General features: G+C 50.0%; 1 protein-coding gene across 1 annotated transcript; it reads right to left on the reverse strand.

The window, feature by feature from the left end:
* Positions 1 to 1,377: 1,377 nt before the first annotated feature.
* Tpbgl (trophoblast glycoprotein like) lies at positions 1,378 to 4,145 on the reverse strand. The gene has a single exon (XM_070034665.1). It carries the CDS (start codon positions 3,901 to 3,903, stop codon positions 2,734 to 2,736), a length of 1,170 nt encoding a protein of 389 aa, XP_069890766.1. The 5' UTR covers positions 3,904 to 4,145; the 3' UTR covers positions 1,378 to 2,733.
* Between the last annotated feature and the right edge of the window lie 17,119 nt (positions 4,146 to 21,264).

Here is a 21,264-nt window from a genome sequence, read left to right on the forward strand (position 1 = left end):
GCCTTAGGCTGGTCAGCTTACTCTGAATTCTCATAGTTTCCTGGAATTTCTTTCCCTGAAGACCCCGATTAAATGTGATGCTTTCTCTGGATTAGCAGAGAAGACTAGCAGGGTTGCATTCAACACAGCCTGAATGAATGGTTAGACTTGCAGAGTAGGCAAAACTGGAGACCCTGGGACCCTGACAGATTGCAACAAGAGTAAAAGACCACAGATGACTTTCAACAGCCATTTGTGAATGGCACTAAGGTTAAATACCAACTTGCACAGAATAGGCACTTGGGTGCTTTTTAGTAACTGCGAATACCTTATCGAAGTTCAATTAAATTTAAGTTCTTGGTACAGTATCTTTCATATTAAAGCTTCAGACTTTGCTGACAACACATGCATAGCTAATAGCATGATTTCTATGCCAGGATTTACTTTGGTTTTAAGCGACATTATGGGAGGGCAAACGAGGTACCGAGGTGATGTGTTAGAGACACAGTTCTCTAACCTATGTTAGACTGTCACTATTTGTTCTGCAGGATTGTCAGGGTCCCTCTGGAAAACCATTCTAGAGGATTTAATCCCTTCTCAGTGGGGAATTTTCTGGAAAGACATAAGGAGATTCCTGAACTGGTTTCATCTCTGTAAGGACAGCTGAGGAGACTTCCCATGGTACTCTTGAGGTCCTTTTCAACGTTTGAAAAGCATATATTCTAGAGTCACATGATCCTAAGTTTCTAAGATGCCAGAATCCTCCATTTCCACCCCATGATTCTAGAGCTCTTTGATCTTGAATGCAAAATATTCCAGTCTAGGAACACTGAGGCCCACCTGGCCCCTGGCTGCACATATCTCAAGGGGTCATTTTGCCCCACTCCTACCTCTAGGCTGCTGCTTCTTAGCCTCTTTCACACACTTCATATGGTCCTGCCTTTCCAGCCAGGAGAATGCAGCTGACACCAGAGAGATCAGGAAATCACCCCATCGATTGGATGATTCCCGAGCAACAAATAATCCCTTTTCCTGTCTGTCCCAACAAACTGCCTCATTCTTTAGCTGGTCTTCCTCTCCCCAGACACATCCAAGACATTGCTCTCCAAACCGGTCTGCTTTTTATCCTGAGAAGGGTTCTCCACAGTTCAGAGAGGGTCCAATATGTCCTCCACACCCTGTTTCCCTTCGACTCCTCATCCTTAGCATAGGAGGAAGGGAAGGAATGCTATGCGCAACCACAGCCCATTTCTCTCCCCAGCACCAGAACACATAAGTGTCACTGCTTCATCTCAGGGAGACCCAAAAACACCCTCCCATGTCACCTCTCACACATCAATGCCCCAAGTCAGCAGAAATGACACAGCACCACTTACAAGAGCAGAATATCCGAGATTATTGCAGACTTTATAGAAAACTGCCCAAGGGAGGTCCAGGTTTCTCAGGGTGAAGATGGGCAGGCAGGCCTCAAGCCAGTATATTAAAGGAGGGAGATGTCCTGTGTAGAGAGAGCACAGGCCAGCCGTTCTGCCTGACCTAGGGGTGGGAGGTGGGGAGAGGGGCCCCTCTCCACTCACCAATTGTGCTTTGGGATCATGCAGAAGGCAGGGCGCTGAGACTCTGGCCCTGAACAGGAAGGCTTGTGCCTTACACAGGAGATGAGACCCCCTCACCCCCTGCAACTTCTTCTGGAAGGCTTATGAATGGAGATGGGAATGGGGGGGGGTAGGGAAGAGGTGGCAAGACTTTCTAGGAGAGAAGCCACCCTGGGTGGGCAAGTACATGGGCAACCTGGTGGGTAGCAAGTCCCAGCCCCTCCCCACTCTGAGGTCAACCACCTTGCTTCGGAAGTCCCACTGTCTCTTTGCCACACCTAAGGGCTTGGCACTCGCCCTTGTCCTGCAGGACTGCAGAGATCATCCTCGAAGCATAGAGGATGGCATGCCTCAGGGATAGGTTCCTTACTGGACTGGCCAGTGAGTTGCAGGGTTGTTACACGTGCAAGCCTTGGGCGTCCTGGAAACAAAACCTAGGAAACTCAGCCGAGGGTGAAGAGCTGAGGGCTTGAGATTGGGATCAAGCACTGTGTGCTGGGGGATCGAGCCCCATGGGAAAAGCTGAGACTAACCGGCATGCACATGAAGACGCCTTTGGGGAGTACTTGTCCCTGGAATGGGAGACCAGGACCTGTGCTCCAAGCCTGGGTCTAGGAAGGATGAGACCTGAGCCGGGGCTAGGGTATGAAATGCACTCACACGCGTTGGCGTGCAGGGTGGGGGGAGGACACCCAACCAGCAGGGGCCCAGGATGTGGGTCTCCATGCAAGATGGAGGGATCAGAGATGTGGGACAGGACCAAAAGCCTTCTGATGGGGGTGCTCTGCTTCTGCAACTAGAATGGGATATGAGGGCTCCCAGCTGAAAATTGGGGATCAGTACAGTCTAGGGTGTTGGGTTCAAAGCACAGAGTGGTGGAGGCAGCCTCAGAGAGTTGGGATCCAAGGACTGAGTCTTCTGGGTGAGTCTGAAAAGATGGCGGGTGATCCGGGAGGGATGAATCAGAGCCTGAGGTGAGTGAGGGCAGTTTCTGGAATCTGACAGGACGTCTCTAGCTTTTTGATAGGAGCTCTTGGGACCTCCGTGAGGGAGCGATGCCATAATCCAAAGGTCCTAGTACTCCAAACTGGTGGGTGTCTCATTTCCACCTCTCCAGGCTAGGCAGGGGCATTCCCCCTCCACCCGGAGGAGGCGAAGCTCAGAGGCCCGAGCCGGGGGAAGTGGCCCGGGAGCTAGCCGGGGCGGCCGGGGCGGGCGCGCGGCGCGGGTCGGCGTCCTGCTCGTAGCGGTAGTGGTAGCCCTCCATCTGGTCCCGGCAGGCCTCGCGCAGGTTGCGCATCCAGCGCTGGATACCCCGGCGGTTTAGGTAGAGCACCATAAGGAAGATGAGGCCGATGAGTGCCAACACCAGCCCGAAGAACACGTAGGAGGCTTCCAGCTCCGGACCCGGGACATCCACCTCGTCCCTGCGCCCATTGGGGTCGCCGTCGGCGCACCGCAGGCGCGTCTCGTCCAGGCCCAGCAGAGGCCGGTCGAGCAGCGCCCGCGGGGCGGCGCAGCGCAGGCGGCGCGCGTCGGGTACGCGCTCCGTGGCGTTGCGCAGCCAGGCCAAAAGGGGGCGCACGGCGCACCCGCAGCGCAGAGGGTTGTCGGCGAGCAGCAGGCGCGGGCCGGGCCGGTCGCCATCGTGTTCGAGCGCGCGCAGCTCGTCGGGGTCCAGGCCGACCAGTGAGTTGAGATGCGCATCCAGCTGTTCGAGGCGCGGCAGGCGCAGCGCGGCGGGCGGCAGGCGGCTCAGCGCGTTGCCCGCCAGGCCCAGCAGTTGCAGCTCGGCCAGCGGAGCGAGCGCGGCGTCCAGGGCGTCCAGCAGTGCGGGGCCGCCCCGCACCAGCGCGTGGTTGAGCTGCAGCGAGCGCAGCTCCGGTAGCCCGCGGAAGGCGCCACCTCCCAGAGCGCGCAATGGGTTGTGGCTGAGATCCAGCGCCGCCAGGCTGGGCAGCCCGTCGAAGGCGCCGTCCTCCACGACTTCGATGTTGTTGTGCGTGAGGCGCAGCGCGGTCAGGAGCGGCAGGCGCACCGCGGCGGCCGCCGCCTCCTCCCCGTCCGCGTCTCCGCCGGCGAAGGCGGCCGCGCGCAGCACCGTCAGATTGGCGCCCACGATGGTGAGGTTGCGCGCGTCGGGCGGCACGTCCCGTGGTGGCTGCCGAAGCTCTGCGCCCGACGCGCAGCGCAAAAGCAGCTTGGGGCTGCCGAAGCAATAGCACTGGAAGGGGCAGGGCGAGGCGGGCCGGCTCAGTGCCGCCGCTACCAGCAGCAGCCCCGGCAGCAGCGGCCCCCAAAGCCCCGGCTGTCCCACGCGCGGGGCCATCGCGGCCGTCCCCGCATCCAGCGCCCTGGGACGCCGCGCTCACCAGTGAGTTGGGAGCGCCTGGGAGGGGGGGCGGGTGGGGCAAGTCCTTGACCCGAAGCGGCAGGCAATCTCTGTCCGTCTCTCTCCGCGAGCTCTAAAGTCCCGAGGAGTCTTCACTTTTCCTGGCTTGGGGGGGCGACAAGGGTCAGGCGGGGAGCAGAGCCCCCCGCCCTCGGTGCCCTCCTTGCCCTGCGCGCCGGTCTCTGACTTCCGCGGCTGCTCTGGGCTCCGAGCCGAGTGGGCAGGGTTTGCCTCCCCCTCCCCGCCTCCCGGCCTCCTCCTCCGCCCCCCAGCGGAGTCTCCGCGCCCTCCTCGCCTGGGGAGGCGGGGTAGGAGGCTCCCGGGAATCCGGGATTCGGCTGCTGCGCGCTCCTTCCCCGTTCGGCAGTCCCGGGGATGCTGAGAAGTTTGGCTCTGGGGGCTCTGACTTGCTTCCCCCCTCCCCACCTCCTGTCCCCCACTTTTAAGCAGCTTCTTTCCTCCTCCCTGCTGGCACGTGCGGGGCGGGGCCGGCCGCGGCGAGCTGGCAGGTGCGTCTTGACAGAGACGCACTTGGGGGGAGGATCGTAGAGCTGCCCCTACTAGAGAGGCAAGGCTGAGGGGTGGGCCGAGAAAGTTAACTCGTTTTTCCAGCCTCTTGCTCAACTCTGATCAGACAAAAGGGCTGTGATAGAGGGAGAGACTGGAAAATCCCCAGCCTTTGCAGCTTCCTCAACGACCCCAATTCCATTAGACAAAGCTGTGCCATCATCCCGCTGGTCTTATGCGACCACCCTTCTCTTGACTCTGACTTATGGCCCTGGGGAAGTGTGGAAGCAGCCACTTCCCCCCTCCACGCGCTCCTTGCCCCCCCTCCACTATGTCTCCGCTAGTTCTTAGCCCCCTGCTGTCCGCCCCTTTCCCCAACCAAGCACTCTCCTAGGCACAGGGACAGATGAATGGAATGATTCAGCAATTTGCTGTCCCTCTTCACCCCAGCACTTGGGCACTCCCAGGACACTGCCAAGCCTGCCTCCTCCCCTCCAGGATTCCCCACCTGTCAGTGGTGAATGGGGTTGAGGGGTAGGAGGGGGCTCCAGAGGCAGGGAAGACAGAAGCTGCTTTTGCATATGCAAAGCAGGTGTTTGAGGGGCCAGGGCTGAGGTGGGGACTGATCTCTTTATAGATTTGTTTTGCACCAGATATGTTATTTATTTATTTGCAGAACTGAGAAGCTCCAGGTCTGATTTAAAGAGACAGGCTTCTGAGAAAGGAGCATTCCTGGCCTTGGCATAAATTATTCAGGCTGAAGAAGCTGACATTTGATCCGCAGGCTATTGGAGTATCTGCAGAGCTGGTTGGGGTATAGACTCCCCCCTTCCCCACCCTCTTAAGAATTAGTCTCTTTCACATGAAATTCAGGAGGATTGGGGGACTGATTTCTTCCCTGAGGTTATATTTAACAGATCGACCAACAGATAGGATCAAAACCACTTAAAAGGAAGAAGCAGACCCTGCAGTGGCCTGGGTCTCAGGCAGGAACCAATAAGAAGGACCAAAACACCAGTTTTAGTGGGTACCTCCACCCTCCAATCCTAGTTTTCTCTTCCCTAGCCCTGCCATAGCTCCCCCAGTACTGGCAGATGACAGCAGTAATATGCACATATATGTGTCTGTACAGATGCACACGAGGTGGTTTACTTGCATGTACTTTACATGTAAAGGCAGGCTTGACCTATAAGCACACCTAGGTGTGTACACATATGAAAACACAGACTCAGGCTTACTTAGATATGCACACATGCACGAAGGGCCTGCCCGACTTGTGCATGATTCCAGGCAGGCTCAGCTGTGCCTCACATACATGTGGATTCATTTGCACCTGTGTACAGAGGAACATGGATCTGAATGTGGGCCTATAGTTTCACAAGCAAACATGTGCTTAAATATGCACACAGCTGCACCATGCAGGTTCTTGGTGTGTTCTCAGAGTTGTTTACAGACCCATGTCTGCAAGCTAGAGATTGATCAATGCTAGGAGATCACTTTAGACTTGAACTGTGCTTTTGGATTGTAGAGGTCAAAGGCCGGTGATACCTTTTCTCACACAGGCATAAAAATGTAAGTAGCTGCCCTCAGAGCTAGACCCTCATCTGTTGTACTCCCTTCCAGGCTGGCCCACATCAGCTACGAGCTCCAGCTCTGTTATTTTGGTGGTGGTGGTGATCCTGGATCTCCTTCATTATAATAACCGGAATAGTTTGTCTTCTTTGTCCTGCTGCATGGAGACTCTTCTGTCTATAGTCTCCCAGGAACTGTAGATCATTGTCAAGGCCAAAGTTCCCTCCCCAGATCCCTTGGGTGGCTGTCTTCTGACTGGCTTGGGAAGGGGACTGCAGGATAGCAGGTAACCTTGACTGGGGTGGGGTGGGGGTTGCAGGATGCTCCTCAGTGTCCAAGGAAAGGAACTCAGAACGTAGAATCATCAGGGAACAGGGCAGATGTTCCATGTTGTACAAATGGGAAAACTGCTCTGTTCTCTGGAAAAATATAGTGTGAAGTATGCAGTGGGTACTCAATAAATGTCTATCCAACTTTGAGACTGAGGCTGTGTTTATTCTCTGTGTTTATTCTCATTCAATGGAAGAGTCTTTGCTTAGATTATTGGTCCTGGGCCTCTCCAATTCTACCACTGTTCCTCAGGACTCTCCATGAATTTCATCCCTTCTAGGAAGCCCGCGTGGATTCCTTTTTCCTTTTTGGAATCTCATTTAGTGATCAGGGCTAGGGTTATCTTAACTGTCAGTAACTGGGCTTGAGCCTGGTCTGATTTCTTGTGTTATCAAGGCAGCATAAAAGGCGCCATGGGACTTTTGCTGAATGAAATGACTTAAAATCTCTGCCTGGTCCCCGTGAGGCCAACTCAGTGAGGATCCCGTGTGTATACTTTACACCACAAGACGGTTGCTCAGAAAGGTTAAGTGCTTCCCCCAAGGTTACACAGCTGTCTGGGACCTGGGCCTGATAGGAGCTCAGGTTTCCTTGCTATCTCCTTTGCCACAGCAACTCCCTCTCCAAGGCTCCCTCTCTCCCAGGAGTGTGACTGGCAACCTGTGGGCAAAGAGCTCAGGCTCTGGCTTTCCTTAGGATGGGGGTGGAGGAGGAAGTCATTCCATTTAAGCAGAATTGACAGTAGCCTTTGTGGCCAAATGAGAACTCCTCTTGTCAGATACTGAGTTTCTTTTTTTTGGGGGGGGGGTCCGGTCGTGGGGTCTGAACTCTGGGCCTGGGTGCTGTCCTTCAGCTCTTCAGCTCAAGGCTAGCGCTCTACCACATGAGCCACAGCGCCACTTCTGGCTTTTTCCTTTTTGCTTATGTGGTGCTGAGGAATCGAACCCAGGGCCTCTGGCTTGCAAGGCAAGCGCTCTACCACTGAGCCATCTTCCCAGCCAGAGACTGAGTTTCTAACCCTACTAGATCACAGGACTTCTCTTGGTCTTTAAAGTGTTGTCTTCTCCTTAGATTATCAGCCTCCTTCTTTTCTTTTCTCAAGGATCCTGCTTTTTGTAAGGCTTGGTAGGGAGCACGGAGAGGTCTGGTGGCTTTCTTTTCTTTCTTTTTTTTTTTTTGGTCCGGTCGTGGGGCCTAAACTCTGGGCCTGGGCGCTGTCCCTCAGCTCTTCAGCTCAAGGCTAGTGCTCTGCCACTTGTGGCTTTTTTCTTTTTGCTTATGTGGTGCTGAGGAATCGAACCCAGGGCCTCATGCATGCAAGGCAAGCATTCTACCACTGAGCCACCTTCCCAGCCCTCTGGTGGCTTTCTTGAGGTCACCTAGCAGGTAGCCTCTTGCCCATCAGAGATGTCTCAAGGTCACTAAAGTCCCTGGGCAAGTGTCTCCCTTTCCAGGCCTTAGTTTCCTTGACAGAGACAAGTAGATATGGACAGAGGGTCTTTGGATCCTAGGCTCTTTAGCTTTGTGAGGATGGAGGTTGGGCAGGGGAAGGTAATGCTGTGACTTGCCTAAATTGGTACCCCTCCATTCTTTGTGTATGACCTTGAACTTGACTCTATCCTAAGCTTCATTTGCTTAACTCAAAAATGATAGTGATTATGAAATATGTGTGTGTTGGGGAGTCGTGGTGGTGATGGAGGGAATCCTTTCAGGTATGATGTGGTAGTGTTCTATAATGAGTTCCCTTTATCCTGCCGGCCTTCCTGCTGTCCTCCCTTTCTCTCTGTCCCCTTTCCTCTGAGGAAAATAGAAGGGTAGACCTGACACCATGAAGATCAATCATTAGGCAGTGAGGATGGCCCAAATCTACTCTTCATACGCTCCTGGACTACCCGGCCAGTAAGGGAAAACTTCTCCGTGGGCCTCTGTTCTGTTTTTCCCTCTGGCCGCCCTCTTCCCCTACTGCGTGGAGACACAGGAAAATCCATAAGCCCAAGATTCATTTTCTCTGTTGAGTCAGCAGAGGCCACACTTGGCTCAGGAGGGGCAGGCAGGCGGCTTTTAAATAACTCCCTGATATTTAATACCCTCCTCCTCCACTCTGTGGCCTGGCCTCTCGGGAAGGGCTGATATAAATGAGTGGGATGAGTCCTAAGAAAGTCATAAGTGCTTCTGCCCCCATCTCACTCCTCCCTCTCACCACCCTAGACTCTCAAGCCACTGAAAAAGATGATTCCCTCACTACCTATGTACTGAGTTTTATAGTTTCCAAATGGTGCCCCGGGCTGGTCTTGTTTTCTCCTCTTTAGTTGGAAGCTAGTTAAGCAGTCTGCAGGCGTTTGGACCTGTCTATTGCTGGCTGCTGGTGTGACCTGTTCCTCTCTAGATTTCTATGTGCTCACCTGTGCTCCAAGATGGCTCAACCAATGGGTTGTGAAGTGACATGATTTCCTGTGTGGGCCTACGTCTCTTTGCTCCTGCTTTCTGGAGAAAGCAGAGGGCAGAGCAACTGAGGCTCAAGGTCATCTAGGGTCTGGGCCTAGTACTGTAGTGTAAGTCAGGGGTACCAGTGGGTAGGGGGAAAGGACAAAGGAGCAAAGGAGCATAGTTGGGCCTGTTTCTGCTTTCTTCTCCCTTTTCCTCCCCTCCTATTTTCTACCTTCCCTTCATTTCCTTTGTACATGGCGGGTAGGGGCAGACCAAGGGCAATGACTCATTTGAATACTGAGTTTCCTTAAAACTCAGGAGGGTCTCAGCAGCTGATGATGCAGTAGGGACTGTGGACATAACCTTAGAATTCGAATTGCAGAATCTCAGTCACAGGTTCCATATGCAATCAGGATCTCAGCATCAGAGTCCTAGGACTAGAAGCTGGAACTGTCCATGTAAATGTGGGCATAGAAAGGTCTTCAAAATGTCCTTCTTTACCCCCAATCCAGTGCTGTTCTCTCTTTTCATTCACATACCTCTCACACTTCTAACATTGAGCCCTCCTCCCCAACTTATAGAGGAGGCTCCTTATTCTTCAGTGGTCTATATGTTCTGTAATGCAATTTTATATTCATCCACTTCCACATGTTGATCTGCTTGCTGTGCCTCAGGATATGGTGGATATGGTAGATATTTATCTTGGCTTAAAAAAAAAAGTCAGCTTTTAGCATTGTGCAAATGCAACACCACACAACTCTCTCCTAGCCCTGCATTGTTCACTTACCCCTGTAATGGTAGTGTTTGATCTGTCCATGGTGCTGAAGGTCAATTCTGTTTGTCATTGTCTGCATTAGAATGGCTGCTTCCCACATTATGAAACCTACAACTTATATTTTAGTGTTCTCTGCTCATCCCTTGAGACAGATCATTGGCTGAACTATGCAATGTAAAATAGTATGTGGTGATGGTGATGTATATCAATTAAAGTTAGATTAAATTGAATGTATCAGAATGGCCAAAGTAACAGTCTCTTAAATGATAGAGTTCATCCCCGCCACCCCCACCCCACACACACCACATTGAAATCTAAAAGTACTAGTCTGGAGACTCTCCACAGTTCTGAGGAGTCTATGTTCCTTACAGCCTCCCACTCTGCCTTCCTTATTCCTGTGGTCCAAATAACTACAAGAGCACCACCACTGCATCACATAGTGGCTGGAAGAAAAAGATAAAGGGTTCCTCATCTTTATGAGCATTTCCCATCATTTCAGCCCACATTTTCCCTTACATGGCACACCTCGCTTAACTCCAAAGGACCTGGGGAAAAGAAGTTAATGTGCCCAGCAGAAAGATGTAGTCATTATTACTGAGGAGGAAAGAGAAATAGTGATTGAAAGGCAACTTTGAGCCTGGCACCAGTGGCCACCCCTATAATCCTAGCTACTCAAGAGGCTGAGATCTAAGAATTTTGGTTCAAAGCCAGCACAAGCAGATAAATCTGAGACTCTTATCTCCAGTTAACCAGTAAAACTTTAGAAATAGAGATATTGCTCAAGTAGTAGAGTACCAGACTTGAGCACAAAAGCCAAGCAAAAGCACATGAGTTTAAGCCCCAGTACCAGCACCAAAAAAGAAAAAGAAAGAAAAGAACAAAAAGAAACTCTGATTCTCTGATATTAGTAATGGGACAATGGTGTTGATAATGAGACTGACAGTGGTATAATGGTTGTAGTGTTGATAATAACAGTGGTGGTAGGAGGTGGTGTGGTGTATGGTAATGTTATTATAGTGGGATAGCAATGATGGTGATGAAAGAGATAGTGTGATGATAAATCTGGTGATCAAAGTAACCTCTTACGTAAGCATGAGCCTTGACTAGGAGAATACTGGAACATGGACCCAGTAACTCCATAGTCTGTGGAGCATTGGTGCCTGCTCTGAGCCATTTGGGTACAGTGTCTGGTGGCATCCTTACTGTTTTACAGCTCACCAGCTACAACTCTCCTACCTTCTTGAGTATAAGCCACACTCAGCCCAGCCTAGCATCTGATTTCTCCTGCTATGGCTAGAGATAATTATGGAATGGAGACTTTAGGCCTTGGGGAGGTGAAACAGGAAGGACAATATGGGACTTCCATTTGTTTCATCAGTAAACCCTGGTGGAATTTGTTGTTACAGTCAAGGAAAGGTTTGCCATGGAATGCACAGAGAAACACCCAGACACACATAGCTCAAAAATGGAGTCAAATCATTACAAAGACAGATAAACAGAGAGAGTTAGAACTACCCTGGATAGAAACAGACTGTGACCACAGACACAGGCACAACCATACTGATCCCACAAGGACACCCAGGACAACCTCTTCCCCAAAACAGAGGCCACTACAAGCCAGCCTGAGCAGGAAGGGCCATGAGACTCCCAATTACCCACCTAAAAACTAGAAGTAGAGCTCTGGCTCAAGTGACAGAGCACTAGCCTTGAGCAAAAAAGCTCAAGGAGGGGCTGGGAAGGTGGCTCAGTGGTAGAGTGCTTGCCTTGCATGCTCGAGGCCCTGGGTTCGATTCCTCAGCACCACATAAGCAAAAAGAAAAAAGCCAGAAGTGGCGCTGTGGCTCAAGTGGTAGAGCGCTACCTTTGAGCTGAAGAGCTGAGGGACAGCGCCCAGGCCCAGAGTTCAGGCCCCACGACCGGACCCAAAAAAAAAAAAAAAAAAAAAGCTCAAGGACAGCGCTCAGGCCCTGAGTTCAAGCCCCATGACCAACCAACAAACAACAGAAGCCACTGTTCATCCAACCACCATACTCCAAAGGAAAACTTCCATGCAACCACCTGTGAGCCACAGATGGTGGTAGAGCCAGAAATGTCAGTGATGGGAGCTCTGGGGTCAGTAGTTAATCAGAGAAGAGATACTTTGACTTTTGATACTCCTCTCATCTGGAGTGACATTATACCCCATGCCCAAGCCTGCATAGGCTCTGTGGCTGAAGGTGGCCAAGGGGGGAAGCTTGTGTAGGAGGGAGTGTGTCCTCCAGGGATTCTTCCCCTCTCCCCACCCCCAGAGGCTCAAGGACACACCTGGAAGTCATTGACAGAGGGCCCATCCAGCAGCAACTCTGGCTCCAGGTGAGAAGGCGTGATGAGAACATGTGGTGGCCTCCCCCTTGCTGGCACTGGTGCATGGAGGACACCTTGAGGATGAGTAGTTCCAGAGTCGCTCCCCCAGTACCTGCTGGGAAGACAGGGCTAACCACTACACAAGCCCTGGAGTGTGATGCTACTGTTGATCCCTTTCCACTATGTCTCCTGAATGTTTGAGACTAGATTTGACTTTCCTAGTGACATTCCTCTTCCAGAAAGCCTTCCTTGGGCCTCTTTGGCATCTTTCTTCCTCAGCTTCTATTCAGAGCTCCTAATGCTACCAATGTGACCTGCCAGCCACCCTTCCCATTGGCTCATGGTAGCCCTGCCAGAGTCCAGTGGTCATGGCTGTCTTTCTGCTTGCCTGGAGAAACTTGACTGAGGTGCATGGTAGCCACAGTCCCTTCCCAGGGATTGGAAGTGTTGGGTTCCCATCTTGGGTCTCACCACATCTTCCTGCTATGGTTAATGCTTACCCCTGGGACTAATGACTATACATTTCTCATCACTGGTTGCTGGATCCTTCTGCTTATGGTGGAGCTCCCTCTTCACACCCCCAGAGTACCTCCTGTTTGTAGACAGACCCTCTATTGCCAGCAGCATAGGCCTGGAGAATTGAAGGTACCACCACTGCAGATTCTTTCTTCTTTCCCTGCCTCATGGTGACCATTTTCCAGGGTTGTCTGTTACTGGTTTCACCCATGAGTCCAATTCTAGGTCCCTAGATTTTCCTGACTGTCTCAAAATGGTGGAGAAAGCTGTGTTTAGCCCTAAGTTAGGCTGGGATGGTTTCCCACCATATCTATGGGGTATGGTGTCTCTGAGGACCTGAGTTTACTGGAAAATGGTGGGTGGGCAGGATGACCACCAAGTCTGGCCAGAACACTGATTCTCACTTCCCCCACTCCATTTTTCCAGATTTAGGACAAGGACCATAGATGGACAACAGACAGAGCAGTCAAGAGGATGTTTCCCTGATGGGACAACCCCAGACTGCCTCAGTGGTGCCCTGTTACAGTTCACATAAGCAGCTCTCACTATCTTTAGCAAGGGGCTTAGCTGAGGGAGGGGCTTTAGCTTTGCCCAGGCAATGTATCCCCGGCCCTCCTTGGGGAAGGGAAAATGAAGCCAATTGGAAGTTCAGAAAAGGAAAGGCTAAAAAGGAGCCCACAATTGGCACTAATTAGCCACTGGAAGAGAGAAAAAGGAGGTCAGAGGGTTGAGTCTACATTGGAGAGAAAGCACCTGGTAGGCAGAATCTGGCTGTTTCTCACCCCCATGCTACCCAGCTCAGGGCTTGGCCCCACATAGGTCCTTTGGATGCGGGGGTGGGGCTACCCAGCTACTCACAGACCCTTCCTGACCTTCTCCTCTGGAGGAGGCAGCTGGCTGAAGGCAAGAGGGATGGGGAGGGATGTGGAAAAGGAGGAGGGGGGTAGGCAGACCTGACTAGGCAGTATGCAGAGCAATTTACACAGAATTGGATTTTTTTTTTCCTTACAAAGGCCCTGAAATTTAGGTTTCTTGGACTCTTAGGTTAAAGTGGTTGGACTCAAGACCACATGGTTGAAAAGGGGCTGAGTGGAGAGTTGGGTTCAGGCTGCAGAGTAAATGCTTGGAGGATGCCATTCCTATGTCCCCAGTACTCAGCCCAGGGAGAATCAGGCACATGGCCAATGCTGAGCTTGGTAGGCAGGAGAGGCTGAGCCAGGAAAGGATACAAAAAGGGTGAGATGGATGGAGGGAAACAGTAATGATGTTCTAAAGGCAGAGCATCTGTACCATCTCATCCTGGAGGAATCTTTTCTGGGGCTCAAGATAGTGCTTAGCTGAACACAGCCTTATTTCCAGTGATGGAGTTCAGAGAAGACGCAATGTGAGAGTAGGGCATTTCTTCCCTCTACTCTGTCAACTCCTCTCCCCTCTTTCCAACTCCCCAGATGGTTAAGCTGAATCAGAAAACAAAATGAAGAACCTTTAGCCCTTGCTAGCGTCAAGCCACCTCTGCTGAAGCTGGGCAGATCCCCAGCAAGCCAGCTGCTCAGAGCCAGGCTGTGGTTCTAAGTTGGGAGTAGGAGTGAGTACTAGGGGATAGAGGGCCTGCTTGGCTCTGGGTAGTGCCACTATGGGCACAGTGCCCCTCCACCTAGGCTGGATCTTCTGGCAGGGCCTGATGTCCCTAATAAAGGAGTAAGAGGATGGGGTCACAGACTCCATTGTCCTTGTCTGTGAGCACCTCAGTAGCAACTAGAGAGTAGAAGAGACCCCTGGTGGGACAGACACAGAAATGACTCAGCCCGTAGAACTACTATCCAGGGAGGTGGTGGCTCTCAGCCCTAAGTTCAAAGACAGGTATCAGCACCAAGAGAGTGAGGAGCTCACCTCAGGTCACAGATGAGTAGGGGAAGTGCTGGGATACCTCTAGCTGTTTGAAGCCAGGCTCTTCATCATTACAATCTGAGAGGAGCAGCAATAAGTCTGGCTGTCTGCACCCACCAGCAATTAGGGTCCCCTTGGCACTGTGAAAAATGTTGGTGAAGTGTGTCTGATTAGGCTCATCAGCACCCAGCATGGGGCACATGTGTTTTCAAGATGGGTCACCATTATCCTTGGCTGAGGTGTTACATGGGGCTGTCTAATTACAAATTATTCCTGCTGGATTTCATTATGCTTCCTCTTGTATTACTTTTTTTTTTTTTGTATTCTTAGTAAAACTTGGAAAAGTATGGCTGGCCAAGCTCATTTTTCTAGGTCTTAAAATATATAGCTAAATTTTTTTTTTAAAGATCCAACATCTTATTTCCAAGTGGATAGCAATGACTTGAACTTTACCATTCCACTTACAAAGAACAAGACCAACATTTATCTTCCTATTTGAACATTTATCTTCCTAGTATTCATTTAGAAAGCAAATTTCTTGTGCTTGTAGAGGGGTTTCCACTTAAGTATTTTAAATTATTTTTAGCCAACAGCCAGGTTTGTAGGCTTGTAGCCTATATTATCAAGATCTTTTCTGATACTCTTCACTGATCGCTGAGAATTCTTCAGATTTAACAACAACATTAACAAAGACAACGGAAAACAAATTTATAACATTTAAAAAGAGTTGGGTACCAGGTCTCATCCTGGCAAGCTGAGACCTGGAGGGTCGTATTTGGAAGCCAGCCCATGTCAATAAAAATGTTTTATGAGATTCCATCTCTAATTAACCAGCAAAATATTTGACTGGAGGCATGACTCAAGTGATAGAGCACCATCCATGAGCAAGAAAGCTTCAAGAGTGCAAGGCCTTGTGTTCAAGCCCCAGTACTGCCACCAAACCAAAGCAAATAAAAACAAAAAGAAGAAGAAAAGGTAATGATCACGAGGGCCCAGTATGGATTTACTTGGATTCTTCGAAGTCTTAGCAGAACAAGGAAAGTTTCTCCTCCCTTCTGCTTTGGGAAACTTGCGTACTAATACATGGGGGTCTGGTGTGATCCTGCCAATCCTGATTTCCAAAAGGAACTTGGGACATTTCCCAAGACTCCATATTTTGATGGGCAATGTGGAAAGGGAAAATCACATAGTGATACACTGGGGATACCTGGCTTCCAGACACTGGGTGGAGGAGAGTGGATTTCTCAATCTGATATTTTTGGTTTGTTTTGTTTTTGTGCCAGTACTAGGGCTTGAACTCAAGGTCTAGACACTCTCCCTTAGTTTTTTTTTTTTTCTCAAGGCTGGTGCTCTACCACTTGAGCCATACCTCTACTTCCAGCTTTTGGCTAGTAGATTGGAGATAAAAATCTCTCAGATTTGTCTGCTCAGGCTGGCTTCAAACCTTCATCCTCAGATCTCAGTCTCTTGAGCAGCTAGGATTATAGGAATGAGCCTCTAAGGTCAAATAAAACAAATTTATGAGGTCAAATAAGACACACTTATCAGATCTGTGAATGGTTATATCAGATAGCAGCATTAGGTTTCAAAATGATGTGGATTGGTGAGAGCTAGAAGTTCAAGTTCATGGAGTCAAATGTTAAGTTCCCATTGGAGCTCCAAGTCTGGCTTGGAAGAGAGGAGAAGGAATTACAGAGCATGAATTGCACCACACCCTAGCATGAGTTATTAATTGTGGAAACCTTAAGGGGAGGAGGATGTTCTCATTTTATATGGGAAGAAACTGAACACCAGCGAGGCTAAGCATTTGCTCTAGGTCACATAAGTAAGTAAGAGACAGAGCTGAGATGAAATACTAGGTTCATCAGACTCCTAATACTTTCCTCTCAGAAACTTTAAGTGCAAAGATAACATACACAGACACAGACACAGACACACACACAGACACAGACACACACACACACACACACACACACACACACACACACCCCAAAAAAACAAAAATAAAAAACAACTTGCAGGTACCCTAGACAAGGGGAGCTCCTGGTATGGTTGAGAACCCCACCCAACAAGTGAATGAGAACTGTGCTAGGTACACCGTGCTATGGGAGCTCAGGGGAAACCAGGGTCTTCTGGCTTAGGACAGGAGCAGGGCAGAAGGGAGGTGTCTTGGTAAATGGCAGAGGACACTGTGTCTGGCCAGAACCCTGAGGCTGGCTAGCTTATCTGGGAGCTGTAGGATTAAGGATCCAAATGAACCAACAGTCAGGTGTCTCTCTGTCTCTCAGTGGTAGTGGGTGCTGAGGCCTGCTTCCAGGGCCCAGGAAGAGGCAGGGCAGAGGGAGGGAGCTTTGCTAATCCTTCCCCACCTTTGCCTCCAGCTCCAGAGTAAGAGGTAGTAGGAAGCTCAGAAGCCAAGTGGGAGCCAGTCAGGAATGTACCTCCAGCAAGCTGGGCGGTTCCCAGATCTTGGCTTTCAAATACATCTCACTTTGTGCCCTCCTGCTGTGTCCTGCAGCTGTTCCTTCAAGAGGAAAGGGCTAGAGACAGGGGTTTGGGGGCAGGGAACATGTGAGGAACAGATGTCTTAGGAGTCATTTGGAAGAGGGAAAGAGGACAGCCTGAGTCCTTGTGCCCATAGGGGAGACAGACAAGGCCAAGAACATGCACAAAGTGGGAAGCAAGGCTGGGTGGGTTGGGGGCCAAAGTCAATAGATGGGGAGGGGGGTTGTTGAGCTACCCTTTGCTCTGACAGCAAAGGCCCCAGCCATGCTGAGCCTTGTTAAAGATGTTGACCTTTATCCCAAAGGCAAGGAGAAGCTGCAGAAGGCAGCTTCAGAAGCTGGGGAGACTGCTGCCACAGCATGATTGACAGGGCCCAGTGTGAGAAGATAAATGAGGAGTTTGGAGGAGAATAGGTGGAAGATGTTGGCGTCTGGGCAGGGTGGAGGTGGGGAGGTGGGGAGAAGGGGACGGATTTAGAGGTACTCAAGTCTTGGTAATAGATTTGATGCTAGGTGTTGGGGACTAGGTCCTGGATTTCTGGTCGGTGGGTGGTAAGGCATTCACTAAGAGGAAAGATCATGTATAAGGTAGTCAGAAAAGGTGAACCCAGCGTGGTTCTAGTGGAACAATGGCTGTTAGAGTATTTTAGATTTTGCCGGAAAACCACACAGATATTCAGGTACAGAGAACAAAGAAAGTTTTATTGCCGGGAAAAGGAGCTGGAAAGACTCCTCACAAGGGAGAAGTGAGAAGTGCGGCTATTGTCTGAGGTGACCTATATAACCTAGGAGGTTTAGGAGGGGCTAGAAGGGACTAGGAGGCAGAGACCCTGGTGTGGATGTGAGGGCCAGGGGCTTCATCATGGTGGACTAGGATTTATGGCTGTTGCCCAAATAGTAGGTAAAGGTCCCTGCAGCTGCCCAGACCCGAAGGTCACTTTAAGGAGCTCTTGTTGCCTTATATGGTGGTAGCTGCCCCAGAGAAGTGCCATCCCAAGGTAGAGGGGGTTGGAAGCTGACTTTTTACTGACTGGTCATTTACCAACTTTACTACACGGGGCTCATTGGGTTAACAATGACTGAGCCATCCTTGCCCCAGTGAACACTTAGATAGTCAAATCTAGAGTTCCAGAGCCATGTTAGGGATGAGGATACAAATCTGGCAGTTATAGGAATTTAGGTGGTAATTGAAGCTAGAGAATCAGTGAGAGGCTCTGTTTATTCAGAGTCCTTCCTGGTCCATCATCTGCTCTCAGAAGCCTCCTGATCCCCACCTCAGCCTAAGGCAGTTTCCCCTCTGGCTCCCAGGCCTTCTGTGTTGAGATCTCTGCTTAATGTCTTTGGTCCCCCCTTGGAAATGCCTGCTCCTTGAGAACATGGTCCATATTTGCCCCTGTATTCCCAGATCTTAGCATAGGAACAGCTTGATAATTGATACATCACTGCTACAGGAAAGAGTGAGCTGCCTGCCCTCAAAGGCATGTGAATGCAGGCTCTATTGCCCTTTAGGGAGATTGCTATGTCCAGCATGTGTCCTCTGGAGATACACTCAGCTCTGGAGTCTAGATGTCCAGAACCTAAGTCACCTTCCCCGGGGAAGAGAAAGCATGCTTTCCACCTATCCCTGTGTCCAGGGTTTGGGTTCAAGCTCTCGACAGCCTCCTCCTCCTCTGCCTTCTCCATAGAGGTTTCTAAAGGCTGTGCTACCTCAGCTGGATGTCTTTCCTCCACTCAGGAGCCTTTCCAGATCTGGGGTTACCACCCAAGTGTAGATGCAGAAGCTGCTGAGGTAGCTCTGGCTTGACTTGCCAAGCTGGCTGCCTGCCCTGCCTGGCCTCTTTGACCTCGGCCTTGGCCTGGGCCCTGTTCCTCCCCACTCCACTGTACCTCGCGCTGGAGCACTTGGCTGCAAAAGTCAAAGTGGCTGAGCCTGGAGATTCTATGGACTTGGAAGGAGACAGGAAGGGTCCTGGAAGAAGGCAGGGAGGGGGTGAGCCTTGAGAAAGAGTTAACACAGAATGTACTGACTGGGCTGAAAGGCCATTGAGATTATCTAGCTTGTTAGCTTCATCTGGAAAAAATCCTGACTAGCAGAGAAGGGTAGCAACTTGCCAGAGGATGAACGGGGCACCAAGAAATTTTCTTATGCTTGGGAGGGTGAAAAAGAGGGTGGAGCCAGCAGGAGACCTGGGGAGGCCATGACAAGGTCTGTGTCTCTCTTGGACAAAGGAGTAGAGAGGCCTGGGAACTGGGGAAGAGGCTTTAGGAGTCAAGGTTGCCTGAGATGGACTTCTTCCTATGCTGATAAGCCCTGTAGTCTTCTATCCTGTCTCCTTGTCACATTAAGCTCCTGGAAAACAAACACAGTGTCTTTCATCTGATTGGTGGCATCCTTAACATGGGGAATCACTCACCCATTAGCCTAGATTTCCCTGAGGCTGAAGACTGGGGACAAGATAGACTCCAGTCTCCATCCTCTGTCCATTCATGACACTCATGGTGAGGTAGTAAAAAGAAGGAAGGAGCACAGGCCTTGTAGCTTAGGCAAGAGAAATGCAGGGGTTTTGGATGGTCTAACAATTAACAATGAGCAACACCGGCCCATTCACTGGGGAAAGTGAACCTCAAAGCCTGGGAAACCAGAGATAAAATGGGCCACTGAAGTTGAAATCTCAGAGTTCAGAAGGGACTGATAACACCCCAATTGTTACAAGAGATATGGCTATATCTGCCCTGTCTTGGTGCTAGGCCTGAGATCATGGGAGCTGCTCTAACTGCAAGCAATGGGGGAAGCAGCTCATGCTTCCGGAGCATAGGTCTGACTCTGGGAACATAGAAGGACCAGAACGTGTCAATCAATACCATCATTCCATGGCATTTTTTTTTTTTTTGTCGGTTGTGAGGCTTGAACTCTGGGCCTGGGCGCTGTCCCTGAGCTCTTCAACTCAAGGCAAGTGCTCTCCACTTGAGCCACAGCACCACTTCCGGTTTTCTGATGGTTAATTGGAGATAAGTGTCTCACAGACTTTCCTGCCTGGGCTGGCTTTGAATGGTGATCCTCAGATCTCACCCTCCTGAGTAGCTAGAATTTCAGGCATGACCCACTGGCACCCAGCCATCGCTTGGTTTTAAAAAAAACAAATTTGAGCCAGGCACTGGTGGCTCATACCTGTAATTCTAGCTATTCAGGAAGCTGAGATCTGAGGACTGAGGTTGGAAGCTAGTGGAAAATGTCTGAGGCTTATCTCCAATTAACCAGCAAAAAGCCAAAAGTAGAGCTATGGCTCAAGTGGTAGAACATTAGCCAGGAGTGAAAAAGCAAGAGCCAGAGGCTCCAGGCTCTCAGTTCAAACCCTACCATGGGCACATGTACAAAGATTATTTTATCTTCCCCGCCCCCCCCATAGGATATACATTACAGAAAATTTGAAGACAAGAATTTGAAAGCAATATAAACAAAATCTGTTTGGCAAATTTCCTTCCAGTCTTTTTTCTAGGCATATCCCCCCCACAATTATGCTAATACTGCTAAAATCTTTAGGACTATTTTGAATTTATTACTTCTTTTAATTATTAAGCTGCAGTATGCTTTGTGCTAGGAAATAAAGGCAAATGCAGAAAAACATAAAACCAGGGGAAATATTACTCATTACCCTCTCATCCCAACAACCTTGGTGCAAATACATTGCAATATTTGCTTTCAGTCATTTTTCTCTACCCACATCTTCTCTTTCATGTATGAGTGCATCCTAGTTAAAATCTGTGGAGGGGGAGGCACAATGCATTTATTAGCAATAACAATGACAAAAACAACAGAAAATTTACCTGTGTTCAAATCCTGGTTCCATCCTGCCTAGCTGAGAGACTTTGTAACTGTTGTCTCTCCTCTCTTGACCTCAATTTCCTCAGCTGTAAAATAAAATTAATCTTTATCTATCTTGCAGAATTGCTTTAAAAATATTGGGCATATAGAACCTCTGGTGTTGCATCTAGCACTTGGGTCCTAAATAAAGGTATAGTGGAGGTTTGCCACATTTTTTTTTCCTTGTTTAGGACTATTCCATTGTATTGAAGTTTGGGTGACTCTTTACTAGGTGAGTTCTTAGGAGAAGTAGGATGCGACCTCCCACTTCAAGATACCCTCCCCTTCTATCCTTTAGTAATTTGGCCACCTGGGTGCCTCATTCAGGAGTTGGAAATTCAGGAAATGTCACTGGAATTCATGTGTGCTTGGGTCACACAGCAGTCTGAGTGCTCAGTTAACTGATGTTCTGAGGCCTAGATATTGGTACTAGCCGCTCTTGTGGCACAAACTTGTCTATGAAGCCAGCTGCCCATTCATTTGGTCCTCCAGTTCTCTCATCCATCCTCAGCAGCCTATAAGCAATTTATTTTTCCTTGTTTGGGGTAGCCTGAGTCATTTTCTGTGGTTTACAA

This window comes from Dipodomys merriami, unplaced genomic scaffold (assembly GCF_024711535.1).
Source record: "Dipodomys merriami isolate MVZ:Mamm:240054 unplaced genomic scaffold, mDipMer1.0.p SCAF_25, whole genome shotgun sequence".
NCBI lineage: Eukaryota > Metazoa > Chordata > Mammalia > Rodentia > Heteromyidae > Dipodomys > Dipodomys merriami.

Excerpts from the sequence above, each read along its gene's own strand:
- Tpbgl (XM_070034665.1), bottom strand. The coding sequence starts at position 3,903 with ATGGCCCCGCGCGTGGGACAGCCGGGGCTTTGGGGGCCGCTGCTGCCG.